This window comes from Ostrea edulis, chromosome 9 (genome assembly GCF_947568905.1).
Source record: "Ostrea edulis chromosome 9, xbOstEdul1.1, whole genome shotgun sequence".
NCBI lineage: Eukaryota > Metazoa > Mollusca > Bivalvia > Ostreida > Ostreidae > Ostrea > Ostrea edulis.
This window is the reverse complement of record NC_079172.1, coordinates 2,463,474-2,483,952: the sequence shown is the minus strand read 5'-3', so window position 1 is coordinate 2,483,952 and position 20,479 is coordinate 2,463,474. Positions and strand designations below refer to the sequence as shown.

Genomic DNA, 20,479 nt, shown 5'->3' with positions numbered 1-20,479 from the left:
TAGCACTACGATTAATCATGGACCTTCTGTTGTTTTTAACAGTGCATCTCTATAATTCTCACGTAAAATATTTAGTCCCTATTGTGGCCCCACCCTATTTCATTGGGGGGGGGGGGGGGTAGTATGGACAAACAAATCTACCTAGGGATTAATCATGGTTTTCGTCTACACTTGAAGAAAATTCTAAACAAGAGATATTTGTAAAACACATGCCCCCATGGTGGAAAATTGGAAAGAGTTATACACACACCTCATATAATTGACAGTAGTATCATCAATTCCAAATATTGAGCAGACAATATCTTCCTATGTCAAGAGTGGATTGACCATGCGACCTAAAAATAAATAGGGGTTATCTACTCCTTTTGCTGTAACAATGAACCAAGTTTGGTGTCAATAAAGCAAATAATTCTGAAAATATAGGAGTCAATATATTACTATGTCCAGTTCAACCATTGACCTTTAACCACGTGACCTCAAAATCAATAGGGGTCATCTTCTCCTGAAGATATACCAATGTACTAAGTTTGATGTCTGTCGAGCAAAGGTTTCTCAAGATATTGAGTGGTCAGTATATTACTATGTCCAGTTTGACCCTTGACCATATGACCTCAAATTCAATTGGGGTCATCTTCTTCTGAAGATGTAACAGTGTACCAAGTTTGATGTCTGTCAATTAAAGGATTCTCAAGACATTGAGCTGACAGTATATTCCTATGTCCAGTTTGACACTTAACCTTTGACCACATAGCCTCAAAATCAATAGGGGTCATTTTCTCCTCAAATTGTACGAGTGTACCAGGTTTAATGTCTGTCAAGCAAAGGGTTCTTAAGATACTGAGCTGACACTATATTCCTAAACTATTTATGAAATAAAACTCAAACACCCAATACAGGATAAACTCACATACGCGAGTACAACAGAAGTTTAATCCTACACGTGTAAATGTACATAGATATCCGGAGGTTCATTGTTCCACTCAACTCAATCTACAACAGAAAAAAGAGTAATAATTCAAAAACATGTATCGTATTTCATGTCATTTCCTCACTAGAGGGCGCGTGATGCAAGCTTCACTCGCACTTCAAAAATACACAGGTAATTTACCTATTGTTTACCTGTACACAGGTAAGCTTTGCATTTGCAGGGAATGAATAATATGTAAGTGAAAGCTTGAGTGACGAGCCCTCTGGTAAGACAATGCTTTCAATAAGCAATGCAATCTTATTCACTGATAAAAGAAATAGCTGGCGTGTGGATTCAAATTGTTGAATTTTAAAAACAAACTTTGAGTGCCATTAAAACGACAGGAACACTTCAATCCCGGATATATGGTATCCGATCATTTCTAATTAGCTCTATATTTACATTTCCGAAATCAAAGTCGCATATCATTTCAGCACCCCCCCCCTCCAGTCCGTGAGGATCCTAGATAGAATAGATCCCTAGTAGCCCTTGCTTGTCGTAAAAGGTGACTAAATGAAGCGGTCATTCGGATAAGAACGCAAAAACTGAGGCCCCGTGTCACAGCAAAGGTCATAAGGTCCGAGCATAGGCCCAAATTTCACTGCCCTTCATCGGCAATGGTAATATCTCTATACTATACAGTGAGAAATTCTCGAGAGGGACGCCTACACAATATACCCCCCCCCCCCCGAAAAAAAAATTATCCCGGAGTTATCCGTAGTCAAAATTAGTGTGCCAAGAACGGCCTAACAATCGGTATAAAAACAAGTATTAAAGATGTGAGAATCTCCTAAAGTCTGCAAAATTCTGCCGAGCGTGTTAAGTTTATTGTCAGTATACAGAAAACTTTATAAAATTCTGTCGAGCGTGTTAAGTTTATTGTCAGTATACAGAAAAGTTTGTAAAATTCCGCTACGGTCCTTCCGATGAGACCGCAAAAAACCGAGGTCCCGTGTCGCAGCAGGTGTGGCACGATAAAGATCCCCCCCCCCCTGCTCAATGACCATAAGCGCCGAGCATAGGCCCAAATGTTGCAGCCCTTCACCGGCAGTGGTGACGTCTCCATATGAGTACAATATTCTCGAGAGGGACGTAAAATATTCAATCAATCAATCTGTTTAGCGTGTTAAGTTTATTGGCAGTAAACAGGAAAAGTCTGTAAAATTCTGCTTAGCGTGTTAAGTTTATTGTCAGTATACAGAAAATCTGTAAAATTCTGGTTAGCGTGTTAAGTTTATTGTCAGTATACAGAAAAGACCGTCCCAATTGCTGTACACAATTTACAGTAATAGTATGTAGTTTTATGATTATCGCAATGATACAGACTATTTCATCCCTATCTAACTGCGATATCATGTTATAAATTTGAGGGGGAAAAAATGGCTTGGGGTTTCTTAATAAGATATTTATTCAGTTCTAAAAATTCAACTTCCACTTGTTAACTCTCTCTAGATCCGCCACCGTGGTACTACAGGTGATCAGAAGGATACAGGTCGATACGCGGGGAATAATTTACCTGTATAGTATTATGTTGTAAACCATATTGACCTGGGAATGTGTAACCGTCAATTGATATCTATCTATCTTTCTTTCTGTCCATTGGGATGGGCATCCGTGGCCGAGTGGTTAGAGCATCGCGCTCAAAATCACACGGCCTCTCACCTCTGTCGGTGCGGGTTCAAATCGCTCGCGCCGGTGAGAAAGTTTCCCAGTTTACTTGCGGAAGGTCGGTGGTCTCTTCCCAGGTACATTGTATCTGGGTTCTCTCTTCCACCAATAAAAACTGGGCGCCACCAGATAACTGAAAAATTGTTGAGTGTGGCGGAAAACATCAATCAATTAATCAATCAATCTATCTATCCATTGGGTAGAATTAGGACAGTGTGATTAATTTTATTTATTTATGATACAGGGAGTAAATGATAATTAATTTAATATTACTATGCGAGGCTGTCAGACGTTTGATTTAGCCTCTAAATGTTTATAATGTTTTGTTTTAATTAACAATACCATGATTTCTTGAATACAATGTTTACTGCCTACATTTACTAAATGATTTAAATCTCAGTACCGCGTCAGATCTAAACTGTTTAATATATAGGTACATGTAGTGATTGTTCCTTCACTTAGCGCTCAACAGAACTTTGTTTATTACTGTGAAAGTCACACGTCACTCACATACATGCAAGTTTGTTTGGAATTTTACACTGGATAATAGCGAGAAGAAATTTACAACGTCGCGCCAGCATAGTCACGATAAACAACCCTCAATGTAAACTAGTCTTTGGCACGATAAACAACCCTCAATGTAAACTAGTCTTTGGCACGATAAACAACCCTCAATGTAAACTAGTCTTTGGCACGATAAACAACCCTCAATGCAAACTAGTCTTTGGCACGATAAACAACCCTCAATGCAAACTAGTCTTTGTCACGATAAACAACCCTCAATGTAAACAAGAGGTACTGTGAGCAATGCTCACTAAGAATACCCCCCGCTTACCCCAATCTCCCAAAGGGTGTTGGTAATAGGTATAAACTACCTCTTTTCTGAGTGTAAAAAACAAATGGCATGACAAACCGAACCATATTGCTACTTCGATGTCCAGTGCACTTGACCTTTGACCCCAAAATCGATAGGGAACATCTTCATCCCATGGGTAGTCCAAATGTATGATATGGTGACTGTAGGTGGAAAGGATAACGCTTTAGAGCCCGGAAACCATATTGCTACTTTGATGTCCAGTGCGCGTGACCTTTGACCTTTTGACCCCAAAATCGATAGGGAACATCTTCATCCCATGGGTAGTCCATATGTATGATATGGTGACTGTAGGTGGAAAGGATAACGCTTTAAAGCCCGGAAACCATATTGCTACTTCATGTCCAGTGCGCTTGACCTTTGACCCCAAAATCGATTGGGAACATCTTCATCCCATGGGTAGTCCATATATATGATATGGTGACGGTAGGTGGAAAGGATTATGCTTTAGAGTCCGGAAACCATTGCGTCTACAGACGGACGGACGGACAGACAGACAACCCGATTCCAGTATACCCCCCCCCCCCCCCCACAACTTGTTGCGGGGGGTATAACTAGTCTTTGGCACATAAACAACCCTCAATGCAAACTAGTCTTTGACACGATAAACAACCCTCAATGCAGACTAGTCTTTGGTACGATAAACAACCCTCAATGTAAACTAGTCTTTGGCACGATAAACAACCCTCAATGCAGACTAGTCTTTGGCATGATAAACAACCCTCAATGCAGACTAGTCCTTGGCACGATAAACAACCCTCAATGCAGACTAGTCTTTGGCACGATAAACCCTCAATGCAAACTAGTCTTTGGCACGATAAACAACCCTCAATGCAGACTAGTCTTTGGCACGATAAACAACCCTCAATGTAAACTAGTCTTTGGCACGATAAACAACCCTCAATGCAGACTAGTCTTTGGCACGATAAACAACCCTCAATGCTAACTAGTCTTTGGCACGATAAACAACCCTCAATGTAAACTAGTCTTTGGCACGATAAACAACCCTCAATGCAGACTAGTCTTTGGCACGATAAACAACCCTCAATGCAGACTAGTCTTTGGCACGATAAACAACCCTCAATGCTAACTAGTCTTTGGCACGATAAACAACCCTCAATGCAGACTAGTCTTTGGCACGATAAACAACCCTCAATGCTAACTAGTCTTTGGCACGATAAACAACCCTCAATGCAAACTAGTCTTTGGCACGGTAAAAAAAACCCTCAATGCTACGTCCGTAAGTACTTCACCTAAATCAGGAGTTGTCTCTATATAAAACTCTGTCCAAACTGAGACAGTAGTAGTGATTACTATATGACCCCCCCCCCCCCCCCCCCCCCCCTCACACACACACACACACACACACACACACAACTGATATTGCTAAGTACACGGACTATAATGAAGATATTTATACATACATTGAAACAATTATATCTTCTGACGTAAATGTTGGCATCGCTACCCAACATGAACTAGGTCAAAACAAACTTTAAAACTCTATTTAAACAGATAATGAAAACAGGCTGACGCACCGCACAGGTATTTAATCACAGGACTAGACGGAAGGTCGAAATAACAGGGAGGCCATGTTGGATTTTCAGGTGAGACAAACTTAATATCCATATTTATGTGTTCAATAAGATAGATCTGCTCATTTTAAAAATAATTTCACATAACTCTGAAGAGGTGGGGGGGGGCTTATTCGAAATGTATAGACGTATCTGATATAAATGATGGCAGTTTATCTACCATACTGTAATTCTAGCTGGTCTTGTGTTTCAATAAGTCAAACTCTTTAATCAAGATTCCCTAATTTAATTAACAGTGAACTCCTCATGTGACCCCGGACATCAGAAATGGACCCGTTCCGCAGAGCCCAGATTATCCTATTGTGTGACCTCTGTAAAACTGCCCACCTACAGAGTCACTGTGAACGTTGTGATATAAATCTATGCCAGACCTGTGTTGGGAAGCACCTCTCGGATTCGTCTATAAGACACAAAGTCGTGCCCTATAAATACAGAAAGTCTCTTAACTACTCAAAATGTCCAGACCACGCCGACGAACTCTGTAAACATTACTGTGAGAAATGTGACCTTCCTGTCTGTTCTACCTGCGTCTCCTCAAGTAAACATGAAGGTCACGATATATCAGATATTCTGGAAAAACTCAGCTCTAAAACAGAAAGTTTACAGAAAGATCTGGACGAACTCGAGACCAGAATTTACCCGCGATATGAAGAAATGGCGTCCGTTGTTCAAACTGAGAAAGCCCAGTTAGAAACGAATTACGGAGAAATAACAACAATTGCCGATCAACAAGGAGAACTCCTACACCGGGAAATCACCGCCATTGTCAACCAGCGGAAATCCGACATTCAGGAGATGAAAAACAAACACCTATCTACCCTGAATAAAAATACAGATGAAATCACACAGAAAATGGCGGAACTCAAACAAATCATGTCCGACTTGAAATCAATCCTAAAATCAAATGACGTCTCCTTAACCTCTACTTACAAATCTAGGAATTCTGAATTTAGAACATTACCGCCTAAAGTCCGAGTTACAGTACCCCGTTTTTCTGCTCAGAAAATAAACAAAGATCAGCTCAATGAAATGTTCGGTTCTCTGTCGCCATTATCCATTAACACAGAACATGGCGACACAATCAAGTCAGCTGAAGCTGTATCGTCTCCTCCAGTCAAACCACTGCTTGATGAGCCACGCGTCACCGCCGCCATAGACACTGGGTATAGACCACTACACGGTGTTAGCTGTCTGAGTGAAGATCAAGTCTGGACACGCGGGATAAACAACACCATGAAGCTGCTCAACCTCCAGAGTGAACTACTGACATCAATACAAACCAAGTCAGGGAACGTACCACACGACATAGCAGTGACACGGGACGGAGATCTTGTTTATACTGACTCTAGAGAAAGAACTATTAACTTAATAAAGAATAAACAGATACAGACCGTGATCACACTACAGGGGTGGTACCCTCTCTATGTCTGCTGTACCGCGGCTAACGACCTCCTGGTTACCATGATCAGTGATGATTACAAACAATCCAAAGTCGTGCGTTACTCCGGCTCCACAGAGAAACAAAGCATTCAGTTTGATGATCAGGGTCGTCCTCTCTACTCATCTGGTAGTTACACTAAATACCTCAGTGAGAACAAGAACCTGGATATCTGTGTGACTGACCTGTCAGCTAGAGCAGTAGTGGTGGTCAATCAGTCAGGAAAACTCCGATTTAGATACACTGGTCATCCCTCTAATACCGAGCCATCATTTAAACCATACAGCATCACTACAGACAGCCAGAGTCACATCCTGACAGCAGACCGTAACAATCACCGTATCCACATCCTAGATCAGGACGGACAGTTCCTCCGTTACATTCACTGTGATTTAGAGTCTCCATTAGGTTTATGTGTGGACATCAGAGACAACCTCTTTGTGGCTGAGCGTTACACTGCTAAAGTGAAGAAAATCCAATATCTATAAACACAGTGTTAATTACACAGCTCTACAGTGTTAATTACACAGCTCTACAGTGTTAATTACACATCTAAACACAGTGTTAATTGCATCTTTGTGTTGATTACAGCTGCATGTTGATTACAGCCCTGTGTTAATTACAGCCCTGTGTTAATTACAGCCCAGAGTTTGTGATGTGTAACATGTACTTGTGTTTGTGAGTTTAACTGAACAGTCTGACATTATTTTGTTTGTGATTTATATCATTCAATATGTGTTTGATTTTACAATGTATATATTAGATAAACATGATACAGAGTTCAGTCTTACATTATTACTGAGTACTTACTTAGATTTGTAGTACTGTAACAGAGAGTGACCCCAAACGTCCAGTCTTCATCACAGATCTTCAGATTCAAGGTCACAGTCTTCTGTTGACCATCAATAACATCACACCACTCCACAGTCCTACAAAACACAAAGTGTAATTATATCTAACTGTATTGTCAACAATTGTCTGTATTTCAGAACTTAATTATCTTACAAAATGTCCAGTCTATTACAGTGTGGTATATTTACATGTTTATATACATGTAAATGTAACAGGAAGGAGAAAACTCGTGGTTCAACTGGAAATCAAATCCGAGACCCCTGTATTACTAATCAGGTGTTCTAACTATTGAGCTACAGTGACCGGTCTAACAGAGACCCGTGTATTATTAATCAGGTGTTCTAACTATTGAGCTACAGTGACCGGTCTATCAGAGACCCCTGTATTACTAATCAGGTGTTCTAACTATTGAGCTACAGTGACCGGTCTAACAGAGACCCCTGTATTACTAATCAGGTGTTCTAACTATTGAGCTACAGTGACCGGTCTAACAGAGACCCGTGTATTATTAATCAGGTGTTCTAACTATTGAGCTACAGTGACCGGTCTAACAGAGACCCCTGTATTACTAATCAGGTGTTCTAACTATTGAGCTACAGTGACCGGTCTATCAGAGACCCGTGTATTACTAATCAGGTGTTCTAACTATTGAGCTACCGTGTCCGGTCTACCTGAGATTCATGTATTACTAGTATGGTGCTCTAACTATTGAGCTACAGTGACCGGTCTGTCCGAGACGCCTGTATTACTAGTCAGGTGTTCTAACTATTGAGCTACAGTGACCGGTCTATCAGAGACCCCTGTATTACTAATCAAGTGTTTTAACTATTGAGCTACAGTGGCCGGTCTATCAGAGACCCGTGTATTACTAGTCAGATTTTCTAACCACGGAGCTATCCAGATCAATATCCATGGTTCATCTTAATATCAGCCTATGGATAGGTCAATAGTTAGAGCACATGATTTGTAATACAGGGGTCTCTGAAAAACTGGGCACCTAACTAGTAATACAGGGGTCTCAGATAGACGGTCATGGTAGCTCAATGGTTAAAGCAACTGACTAGTAATACAGGGGTCTTGGATAGACTGGCCATGGTAGCTCAATGGTAAGAGCACCTGACTAGTACAACAGGGGTCTCTGATAGACCGCTCACAGTAGCTCAATTGTTAGATCACTTGACTTGTAATAGAGGGGTCTCTGATAGACCGGTCATGGTAGCTAAATGGTTAGAGCACCTGACTAGTAATACAAGGGTCTCTAATACACCGGTCTCGGTAGCTCAGTGGTTAGACCCCCTGACTAGAAATACAGGGGTCTCTGATAGACCGGACACGGTAGCTCAATGATTAGAGCACCTGACTAGTAATACAAGGGTCTCCGATAGACCGGTCACGGTAGCTCAATGGTTAAAGCAACTGACAAGTAATACAGGGGTCTCTGATAGACCAGCCATGGTAGCTCAATTGTTAGAGCACCTGACTAGTACAACAGGGGTCTCTGATAGACCGGTCATGGTAGCTCAATGGTTAGAGCACCTGACTTGTACAACATGGGTCTCTGATAGACCGGTCATGGTAGCTCAATTGTTATATCACCTGACTAGTAGTACAGGGATCTCTGATAGACCGGTCATGGTAGCTCAATGGTTAGAGCACCTTAATAGTAATACAAGGGTCTACGATAGACTAATCATGGTAGCTCAATGATTAGAGCACCTGACTAGTACAACAGGGGTCTCCATAATGGTAGCTCAATGCTGAAAGCAACTGACTAGTAATACAGGGGTCTCTGATAGACCAGTCATGGTAGCTCAATGGTTAGAGCACCTGACTAGTAATACTGGGATCTCCGATAGACCGGTCATGGTAGCTCAATAGCTTTTTTTTTTTTGGTAGCTCAATAGTTAAAACACCTGACTCACACAGGGGTCTAGGATAAACCGGTCACAGTAGCTCAATGACTGGAACATGTGACTAGTAATACAGGGGTCTCTGATACACTGGTCATGGTAGCTCAATGGTTAGACTCCCTGACTAGTACAACAGGAGTCCCTGATAGACCGGTCACGGTAGCTCAATGGATAGAGCACCTGACAAGTAATACAAGGGTCTCCGATAGATCGGTCACGGTAGCTCAATGGTTAAAGCAACTGACTAGTACAACAGGGGTCTCTGATAGACCGGTCATGTGGTAGCTTTATGGTTAGAACACCTGACTAGTAATACAAGGGTCTCCGAAAGATCGGTCACAGTAGCTCAATGGTTAAAGCAACTGACTAGTAATACAGGGGTCTCTAATACACCGGTCAAGGTAGTTCAATGACTGGAGCACGTGACTAGTAATACAGGGGTTTCGGATAGACCGGTCATGGTTGTTCAATGGTTAGAGCACCTGACTAATGAAAGAAAGTAAAAGTGATCAAGATCACATACCCCACGCTCCAACATTGCTTAACAATGTCTCACATAATGAATGGTAATGCTATGCATTGCTGCAAGAACAGCACAGACGGGCTCAAAATTCAAAAGGGGCATAACTCCAAGAAAAATAATTGAATCAGAATTTTCTGGGAATCTGCACATCTACACAGTGTGTCCTTATTAACTACAAATTTTCGTCAAATTCTGTTATGCGATCTCTGAGGAATTGTACTGACAACAACAGGACAGAAGGACTCAAAATTCTAGGTTCAAAAGGGACAATCAGACACTGCACGAAAAGTTGCGTTTAATATAAAATTAAACACCAATTATACCCCAATTAAATGTCAAATTTAAACGTAAAATGCACATTTAATAGAAAATTAAATGTCAAATTTACTTTGCGTTTCAGTGGCATAAAATTTTCCGTAAACGCCGAAATTTAATGACGTTTAATGTCGATTAATGAAATATAATAGGAGTTCCACTGACAAGAAAGGTTCAACAGCACTTAAGAAGATGTCATTTAAGTGTTTTACACACCAATACTATACAACATGTTTGGCATCGCCCTGAGGTCAGAACCCCTACCCCAGGGATCATGAAATTTACAATTTTCATAGAGGCTTTCCTGCTCTACATCCCTATGCATTTAGTTTTTCTAACACATGTATAGTCGTAAAGAAGATTTATTGAAAATTGGTCAAATTTGGGCAGTTTTTGCCCCGCCCCTAAAGCCACAGGAGTCCAGGAATTCTGAAATTTACAATTTATTTCCCCGTTGTCTTGAAGATGTTAACACACCTAACACGACAGGCAACACATGACAACGGATGCAGACCAATTGCAATAGGTCATCTGAGTTTCATTAAAAATATCAATGCTATATTACATATGCCCTGGCCATTACATGGAACATTTCACATGTAAATCCATTAACACATCTGACATTTCATGGAACATTTACATGTAATTCCATTAACAAACCTGGCATTTTGAACACCAGTAGAGCTATCCAGGTCCTGCAATATATGTCGGAGTCTCGGGAAAATTATCCTCATCAATCAACAGCACGTCTCCAGTGACCGTTACCCTACAATATTTATTTTCACATTAAATATTGGTTAACCACAAACTGATCCTTTACACCATTATATCATGCTTTTAGATCACAAATTTATACTCAAAAGATCGATACAATGATACTGAATGTATCAAAATGAGACCAAACCAGTGCACATCTATGAATACCGAGTCCTACAAGTTCTATGAAATCTCTATCTTAAATAGTTCAGGAGATAACAAGAAGTACTGTGATCAATGCTCACTAAGAATATCCCCTACTTACCCCAATCTCCCAAAAGGGTGTTCCATGCGATGAAAAAAGCCGTTAAAGAATTTAAATGGAAACCATATTGCTACTTCGATGTCCAGTGCGCGTGACCTTTGACCTTTTGACCCAAAAATCGATAGGGAACATCATTCCATGGGTAGTCCATATGTATGACATGGTGACTGTAGGTGGAAAGGATAACGCTTTTAAGCCCGGAAACCATATTGCTACTTCGATGTCCAGTGCGCTTGACCTTTGACCCCAAAATCGTTAGGGAACATCTTCATCCCATGGGTAGTCCATATATATGATATGGTGACGGTCGGTGGAAAGGATAATGCTTTAGAGCCCAGAAACCATTGCGTCTACAGACGGACGGACGGACAGACAGACGGACAACCTGATTCCAGTATACCCCCCCCCCCACAACTTGTTGCGGGGGGTATAATGAAGAGGTCAGATTCTTATTAAAAGTAGATTTAGGTCATAAGTTCAAACACTAAATCAAAGTCTTGCCATAAAAATCTATACACAAAATATAAAAGCTTTTTCCTTAAATAGTTTAGAAGATATTAACTAGGCCATTTTTTGGGGAAAGTAGGTGGAGGTCAAAAGATCAAATGTGATTGTACCACAAGGTCATCTTGTCAACAAGAACCTATTAATAAAATATAAAAGCCCTACCTTGAATACTATTGAAAATATTTGGTAGGTTACATTTTCTTGAAATAAGGTCAAATTTCAAGGTCACAAAGTCAAAGGTTATAGTATGAAAAAATAGGTTTTGTCATAAAAATTTAAATACAAAATATGTTGAGGAGATATTGAATAGGTCAGAATGATCAAAATCCCAGGTTAAGGTCAAACTTCACAAAATAAAGTTTTTCAATAAAGAATCTATATACAAACAAGAGGCCCTTGGGCCACATCGCTCACCTGAGTCACATTGGTTCACATCAGAAGACTTTCCATATATATTTGCATGTAAACCTGTAGTCCCTATTATGGCGCCAACCTACCCCTGAAGGCCATGGTTTTTGCAAACTTGAATCTACACTATGTCAGAAAGCTTTCATGTAAATTTGAACTTCTTTGGCCCACTAGTTCTTGAGAAGATTTTTAAAGATTTTTCCTATATATTTGTATGTAAAAATTTGATCCCCCCTTGTGGCCCCATCCTACCCCCATTGGCCATGATTTGAACAAACTTCAATCTGCACTATGTCAGAAATCTTTCATGTAAATATCAGCTTTTCTGGCTCAGTGGTTCTTGAGAAGAAGATTTTTAAAGATTTTCCGTATATATTTGTATGTAAAACTTTGATTCCCTATTGTGGCCCCATCCTACCCCGGGGGGGGGGGGGGCGGGGGGGGGGGGCGGGGGGGGGGGCATGATTTGAACAAACTTTACTCTACACTATGTTAGGAAGCTTTCATGTAAATATCAGCTTTTCTAGCTCAGTGGTTCTTGGGCAGATGATTTTTAAAGATTGTCCCTATATATTTGTATGTAAAACTTTGATTCCCTATTGTGGCAACATTCAACCCCCAGGGGCAATGATTTTAACAAACTTGAATCTGCACTATATCAGGAAGATTTCATGTAAATATCAGCTTTTCTGGCTCAGTGGTTCTTGAGAAGATTTTTAAAGATTGTCCCTATATATTGTTTTTCCTATATATTTGTATATAAAACTTTGATCCCCCCTCGTGGCCCCATCCAACCCCTGGGGGCCATGATTTTAACAATTTAGAATCTGCACTATATCAGAAAGCTTTCATATAAATCTCAGCTTTTCTGGTTCAGTGGTTCTTGAGAAGAAGATTTTTAAAGATTGTTCCTATATATTTGTATGTAAAATTTGATCCCCTATTGTGGCCCCATCCAACCCCCTGGGGGCCATGATTTTAACAATTTAGAATTTGCACTACCTAATAAAGCTTGTCTATAAATTTCATCTTTTCTGGCCCAGTGGTTCTTAAGAAGAATTTTTTTAAAAGATGCCACCAAAATTTCACATATTCTTAATTATCTCTCCTTGAAAAAAGACATGGCCCTTCATTTGAACAAATCTGAATCCTCTTTACCCAAGGATGCTTTGTGACAAGTTTGGTTGAATTTGGCCCAGTGGTTCTGGAGAAGAAGTCGAAAATGTGAAAAGTTTACAGACGGATGGACGGACGGACGACGGACACAATGTGATCAGAAAAGCTCACTTGAACCTTCGGTTCAGGTGAGCTAGAACTAAAAGCCCCACCTAAAATGGATCCAAATATATTTGATAGATTATGTTTTAAAAGTAGACCAAAATCCGAGTTGAAGGTCACAAGGTCAAAGGTCATGATATAAAATGAACTGTCTTGCCATAGGAAATATATATACATACAAAATATAAAAGCTGTCATGTAAATTTGAACTTGTCTGGCCCAGTGGTTCTTGACAAGAAGATTTTCCCTATATATTTGCATGTAAACTTTGATCCCCTTTTGTATTCCTAACCTATCCCCGGCCCCTGGGGGCCATGATTTTCACAAAACTTGAATATGCACTATGGCAGAGAGCTTATGTGTACATTTCAGCTCTTCCAGCTTAGTGATTCTTGAGGAGAAGGTTTTTAAATGACACCACCCTATTTTTGCATTTTCGTCATTATCTCCCCTTTGAAGGAGGCACAGCCCTTCATTTGAACAAATGTAAATCCCATTCATCCAAGGATGATTTTTACCAAGTTTGATTGAAATTGGCCCTCTAGTTCTGGAAAAGATTTTAAAATTTGTCAGTGTAATTTCACTATTTCACTATTATCTTCCCTTGGAGGAGGATGTTGCCCCTCATTAGACCAAACTTGAATCGCCATCACTCAAATATTATATGTTTGAAATTGGCCAAGTTGTTCTGAAGAAGAAGATGAAAATTTGAAAAGTTTACAATGACGCAAATGACAGACAACAGAAAGTTTTAATCAGAAAAGCTAACTTGAGCCTTCAATTTGCCTGTTACTAGTGATGGGCAATCGGGGGAAAAAAATTAATCGATAATCGGATTAATCAGATGCACCTTTTCGGTTGATTAATCGAAAAATAATCGAATTTTATTCATTTCCAATTTATGGCAGAAATATATTAAATTTACTTTATTTTTTTACCCCAAATATTAAGTTAATTAGAATGAAATCATAACATTGATCGATTGTATCTTGTTTAACATCTCTCTCGAGAATTTTTCACTATGGTCTGAGACGTCTAAAATCATTTGAAATTTGAAGTTAATAATCCCATACTTTCGATTTTGTTTTCCCGGAATAGGGATAGATCTCTCGACTGTTGTTGTTGTTCCTATGGGTTAGAATAGAGCCTCATTACCCCTTGCTTGTTGTAAGAGGCAAAATCCGAGGCCCCGGGTCGTGTCACAGCAGGTGTGGCACGATAAAGATCCCTCCCTGCTCAAAGACTGTAAGCGCTGAGCATAGGCCTAACTTTTGCAGCCCTTCACCGGCAATGGTGATGTCTCCGTATGAGTGAAAGATTCTAAAGAAGGACGTTAAAACTATATTCAATCTTATCGGATGATTCAGCTTCGTCAGCCATTTTTAATTTTAGTGAAGTCGCGGCAGGAATATTCGTATTATAAAAAAAATTCCGACGTCGGCGATTTTCGATTTTGAAAATGACAATCGATTATTCACATCGTTTCAGTTTTAGCAACCGACAATCGAAAGTCGGCGACAATTGGTACATCACTACCTGTTACTTAGGGGCGAGATCAAAAGATCGATGTCAGATAAAAAAAAAAAATTCAATTAGTTAGGGGGAGGGGGGATAAAATATCCCGTAAGTTCCTGTCATCCAACAATGATTACACTTTAGTGGAAAGAGAAAAATGACAATTAAGCTATTGTCCAAAAACACATAATATTACATTTTAATAAACATTTAATAGTTTTAATGTGCACTTTCAATTGTGAATAAACAGTAGAAAATTACAGTGTTATTTATAATTGTATGTTTATACTAACATTCTAAGGGGGGGGGGGGGTCTTAGTGAAAACTATTTGAATTTAGTTTTTTGTGAAACATTGAACATTTGATCTCGCCCCTTACTTGCGTGATATGTGATCAAAGGCTATTCAACAAGAGGCTCATGGGCCTCATCGCTCACCCGAGTCACCTTGGCCCATGATTTTTACAAACTTTAATCTGCATTATGTCAGAAAACTTTCATGTAAATTTGTACTTTCCTGGCACAGGGGTTCATGAGAAGAAGATTTTCAAAAACTGTACCTATATATTCGCATGTAAAACTTTGATCCCCTATTGTGGCCCTACCCTACTCCTGCGGGTTTTGGTTTGAACAAAATTAAATTTGCACTATGTTAGGAAGCTTTCATGTCTATTTCAACTCTTCTAGCCCAGTGATTCTTGAGAAGAACTTTTTAAACAACCCCACCCTATTTTAGCATTTTAGTGATCATTTCCTTTGAAGGGGGCATGACCCTTCATTTGAACAAACTTAAATGATCTTCACCCAAGGATGCTTTTTCCCCAAGTTTGGTTTGAAATTGGCCAGTGGTTCTGGAGAGGAAGTCAAAAATGTAAAAAGTTTACCGACGGATAGACAGATGACAGACAACAGGCGATCAGAATCAGGTGAGCTAAAGCAGTTGAAATAAGCAATTTTTCCTTCTGTAAAGTACATGTTCTGAGTGTCCTTGACTTTTCAAAAATGACCTTGAACCAAACGTCCCGTCCCAAGAACTATTGCTGATCAATTTCTGATGAATGGTTTAGGAGACAGGAATCAAAAACTGTTGAAATAAGGAACTTTTATTTTCTGAGTGACCTTGGCCTTTCCACAATGACCTTGAGAGACTTTGGTCCACAAGTCCTTACCTGAGCATTTGTGATCAATTTCTGATGAAAAGTTTAGGAGATATGAGGTGGAACAGACATGACAGAGAATATATTAATGCTCCTCAAATTTTTTTGGGATCATAAAAGTTTACATAAGAAAGGATGGATGGACTACAGATAAGGGGAGATAAAAAAAAAGCTCACATGAGCTTAGATTTCAAGTGAACTAAAAAGGAAAACAAAATTACCAGCTCCATACAAAAGGCTATCTCCAAAAATGGATCAGATCTGATGGTAAGAGAACTGCTTTCTGCTTCTGCTCCATCAGCAGGGTGTCAACATCTTTTAAGGTCCATAAAGCTGAAAAATCAAAGTAGCATTGAGTGCTGGAATCACCAGAAATCAGACAGGCAAGTAAAATTGTCTGCAGGTTGAAAATCCTCAGTAAATTTTTTGAAGAGAATTTTGTCAAGCGACTTTGTTCTCTGTTTCATGATAGAATATGAATAAGGCCAACGATAAAAATTGTTGAGTTTCCACTAATGTTCCAGAAAAAAATAGGGTAGGAAGGTAGGAAATACATTATATATTTTTTTTTAATTTTAATTTTTCAAAATATGCAAAAACATTGTAAACTCTAACAAGTGTAGTATAGGAAGGAGGAGAAAATCTTTGGCTGGACCGGGAATCGAACCTGGGACCCCTGCATAACTAGGCAGGTGCTCTAACCATTGAGCTATCCAGGCCGATATCCAGTCCGTAGAGCCCTAATTACTACACTCCTCCCTCCTTAAGATCAATTATAATTTTATAATTGTCTTTCAATATCAACCCAGGTTCTTTTTGCCCCTGACAGGCCAACCTGCACCATTAGGGGTGGTCAACAGCACCAAATGTAGTATGGGAAGGAGAAAATCTTTGGCTGGACCCCTGCATTTCTAGTCAGGTGCTCTAACCTGAGCTATCCAGGCCGATATCCACGGTCCGTATAGCCCTAATTACTGCACAAGTTAAATGTTCTATTGAATTTTATACTTTCAAAATAAAATGTTGCTTAAATTGCATTGCAAGGTGAAGATAATGAACAGTGATCAATCTCATAACTCCTACAAGCAATACAAAATAGATAGTTGGGCAAACACGGACCCCTGGACACACCAGAGGTGGGATCAGGTGCCTAGGAGGAGTAAGCATCCCCTGTTGACCGGTCACACCCGCAGTGAGCCCCATATCCTTTCAATCATAACATTTCACCTGTTATTGGCTGAGGATTATTTCCAGATGTTTTATAAGAAACTATATTTTTCAATGAAACATATCTAGCATAAAACAACAAAAGTTAACTCCTCTATGCCACTATGCTCTACAAGTACCAGATATATTGTTTCTACATTTAGATTGGTCGTCATAGGAATACTTCTATTGGATATGTTTGACAGGAAAATAATGTGATGGTTTTGAAAAAATATATTAAATCATCACCAAAATATCAACATCATTAACATATTTTAAGTTTATTAATACATTTCTGAATGTATTTTCACAATCTAAATGGAACAAGGGTAGGAAGACAGTCTGGGCAGATCCCACTTATCCTAATGGGATCCAACTCTCTTTCAGCTAAAACATTTTACTGGACATAAATTTTTATTTTAAAAACAATCTGCACATCTTTTTTTCCTCTCGGCTCTCACCAGCCATCAACAACTCGGATGCGCTCACTGCTTTATTAGCGGCCTTTTTCATAGTGTTTTCAGTTAGAACTGCAGCAGAAACCAAGGATGTGCATACAAATTTGACAGACTGGACATTCATGTCTGTCACTCTGCATCATGACCTCCATATAAAACTAGGGTCCCCGTCTAATGCCCGTTGAAATGATAACATAAGACAGTGCATGGCTATAAATAGCCACCGTCTAAAAACAACATAGGAGTTGGCAATTTTAACAAAAGAAAGTCTTCTATGAAAACATGACACTTGGCAGAGTCTCTCGACCGTCTGTTAACTTCAATTGTTAAATCATCGTTGTGTGAGCACACATGGAGGTACTAGCCACTGGGTCAACCATCATCCATGCTGTTAGTTAGAAACATTATCAATGTTGTTTAAACGCTTGACACAAAACCATGCAATTTTGTATATCATTAAAGCGTTTGAATGACTTCATCTCAATGTCTAACTAAACCGAAAACCAAGAACCGGGAATATATTTTTTCCGGGAAAATGACGATTTTTGTTTTAGATATCGAAAAAAAAAATCTAGGGTCGGGGCTATAATTTAGGGTCGGTCGGGTTAGCGGAAACACAACACATTTTATCAGTGGCCTAAGAACTCTGCAACACAGGGCATATGCTTCCTTAATGAATTTATACTAGCTTTTCTATGAAGTCCAGTTGTGACCTTGACCTTCAGGACCCCAAAATCAACGCATACAAATAATTTCAGATAAATTGTTAAAAACATACTTTATAACCTTAGAGTTTAATCCCAAAGAGGCCCTTAGGCCACATCACTCACCCGAGTTACCTTGCTCTTGGTCAGCTGTTTTGATTTTCAATTTTTTTTGTATTTTAAATCATTATTCCTATGAAATATGTTGACTCTATTTTGTGGCCCCACCTAGCCCCTAAGTTCACGACATAAAGCAAACTTAAATTCACACAACACAGGAATTCCTCAATACCATATGACTATTCTGTAAAACATTCAGGTCATTATACATGTATGTATACAAAATATGAAAGTTCTACCTAAACCGGTCAGTAGATCAAACCCTGATGTCAAGGTCACAAGGTGAAAAACTTTATGGCCATAAAAAAGAATGCAAATATGAGAGCCCCACTGCTCATTATTCAAAAGTTATGAGGAAGGTTAAAATTTCAGACAGGACAAAAACAATTCCACCCCATCCTTAGTCAGGCCAATTGGGTCATAAAAAAACCTGGTTTTCACACAACTTGGGGACATTTGCATTTGGATATGATTTAGTGTGGCCGTGCTACTCTTGAAAAGTCTTTGTTTTAATAAATTTTCTGCATATTACCATATAAAATTCTGATTTCATATTCTGCCCCCACCCTACCCCTGGGGTCCTTGTGTTCAACTTCAATTTGAATTAAATGCAGCTACTTGCATACTAATAGCGAGCGCAGTGCTCTGGCTCATACTGCAAGCTCCAATGACTAAAGAGCACAGAATAATCCGAGCTAAATCTGAACCTTTAACTGAGGATCATCCCAAAAGTCCCTTGTCAAAAATGGCAGAAATCTCGATAAGTCACATTTTGGACTATATGAATTTCTTTGAAAGGATATGTTAAGATTCCTACAGAGACTTTAAGAATTGGGCGATATTCAGAGAGGAATGGTTTTCTGAGGGGCCGATTTGGAGAAGTTTCACTGTATAATTTCCCCTTTCAAGTTGACACGCTACTTCATTTGAACAAACATGAATCCCCTTTTCCCAAGAATATTTTGTGGCAAGATAAAAATCCCTCCCTGCTCAAAGGTCATAAGCGCTGAGCATAGACCTAAATTTTGCAGCCCTTCGCCGGAATTGATGATGTCTCCATGAGTGAAATTTTGTTGAGGGGGGTGTTAAACGAATCCATATATACAATCGACAGATGACAATAACGAACGGGCAGATCAATAGCAAACGTTCACCTGAGTGACTAAGGTGACCTAACAATGCATTCCTGATGAGTCAGGTACATAGAATATACTGGTAATATAAAGAGGAGATAACGAACAGTGATCATGCAATTTTCATAAATTCCACAAAGTATACAAAATTAAGAGAAGGACAATTTATATTTATATATTATAATTGTAAGTAAACTGAGGCAATACATGTGGTTATGTCTTTAACTAGTAACCGTAGACAAATTCAAAGAATTCAAACAGCATTATAACTCTAAACTTAGATGATTTGAAAGTGTTGCATTGTAATTCATCTAGTCTAAGGGAGATAACTGTAATATCTGCTTTCATGCTCTCTACAGTCTGAACTTATATAATTGAATACTTCTCTTGAATCTTCTTTGGAAAATTCCCATGGATTACTACATCTCAGCAAGACCACAGTTATATTTATTAAAGCGTTCAGCCTCTACCAGCACTCCAGCAGGTAATGATGGGCTGAGGAAAAGTCATCTATCCAGCATCAACCACTGTCTCTACAAATATCCAGCAATATGTTATGAATTAAACTTCAGAATGTAAATGAGGCTGATATGAGTCACAAATATTGCCAGCTAGTGAACGTCAAGACCATCAGGAAAAATGAGTCTCCACGTGCCACCCTTGTTTAGAGCAATAGGTAGCCACTGACCTGGACAGTGCTGCTGTTCAAGTGGCAGATTCCATCTACCAGGGCGGGCTTCTGAAAAAAAAACCCATTGACACCTGTCACTAGTCCAAGAGGATAATCAAAGGCCTGAAGGGCCCGAGAGTCGACTCTCTCTTCATCTGTTCG

At 39.4% G+C, this 20,479-nt stretch overlaps 1 protein-coding gene and 1 long non-coding RNA gene across 2 annotated transcripts in view; one reads left to right on the top strand and one right to left on the bottom strand.

Moving 5' to 3' along the window:
- The window catches only part of LOC125657387 (uncharacterized), a 199,676-nt gene that overhangs the window by 102,862 nt on the left and 76,335 nt on the right, over positions 1-20,479 (bottom strand). Inside the window, exons 7-9 of the long non-coding RNA XR_008798333.1 lie at positions 20,336-20,386; positions 20,030-20,180; positions 16,248-16,359 (exon numbers count right to left, since the gene is read on the bottom strand). This is a non-coding gene — a long non-coding RNA (uncharacterized LOC125657387). The remainder of the gene's footprint in view (positions 1-16,247; positions 16,360-20,029; positions 20,181-20,335; positions 20,387-20,479) is intronic.
- LOC125648640 (E3 ubiquitin-protein ligase TRIM71-like) lies at positions 4,889-7,322 on the top strand. Its single transcript, XM_056148239.1, has 2 exons — positions 4,889-5,116; positions 5,341-7,322. Exon 2 carries the CDS (start codon positions 5,372-5,374, stop codon positions 7,028-7,030), a length of 1,659 nt encoding a protein of 552 aa, XP_056004214.1. The 5' UTR covers positions 4,889-5,116; positions 5,341-5,371; the 3' UTR covers positions 7,031-7,322.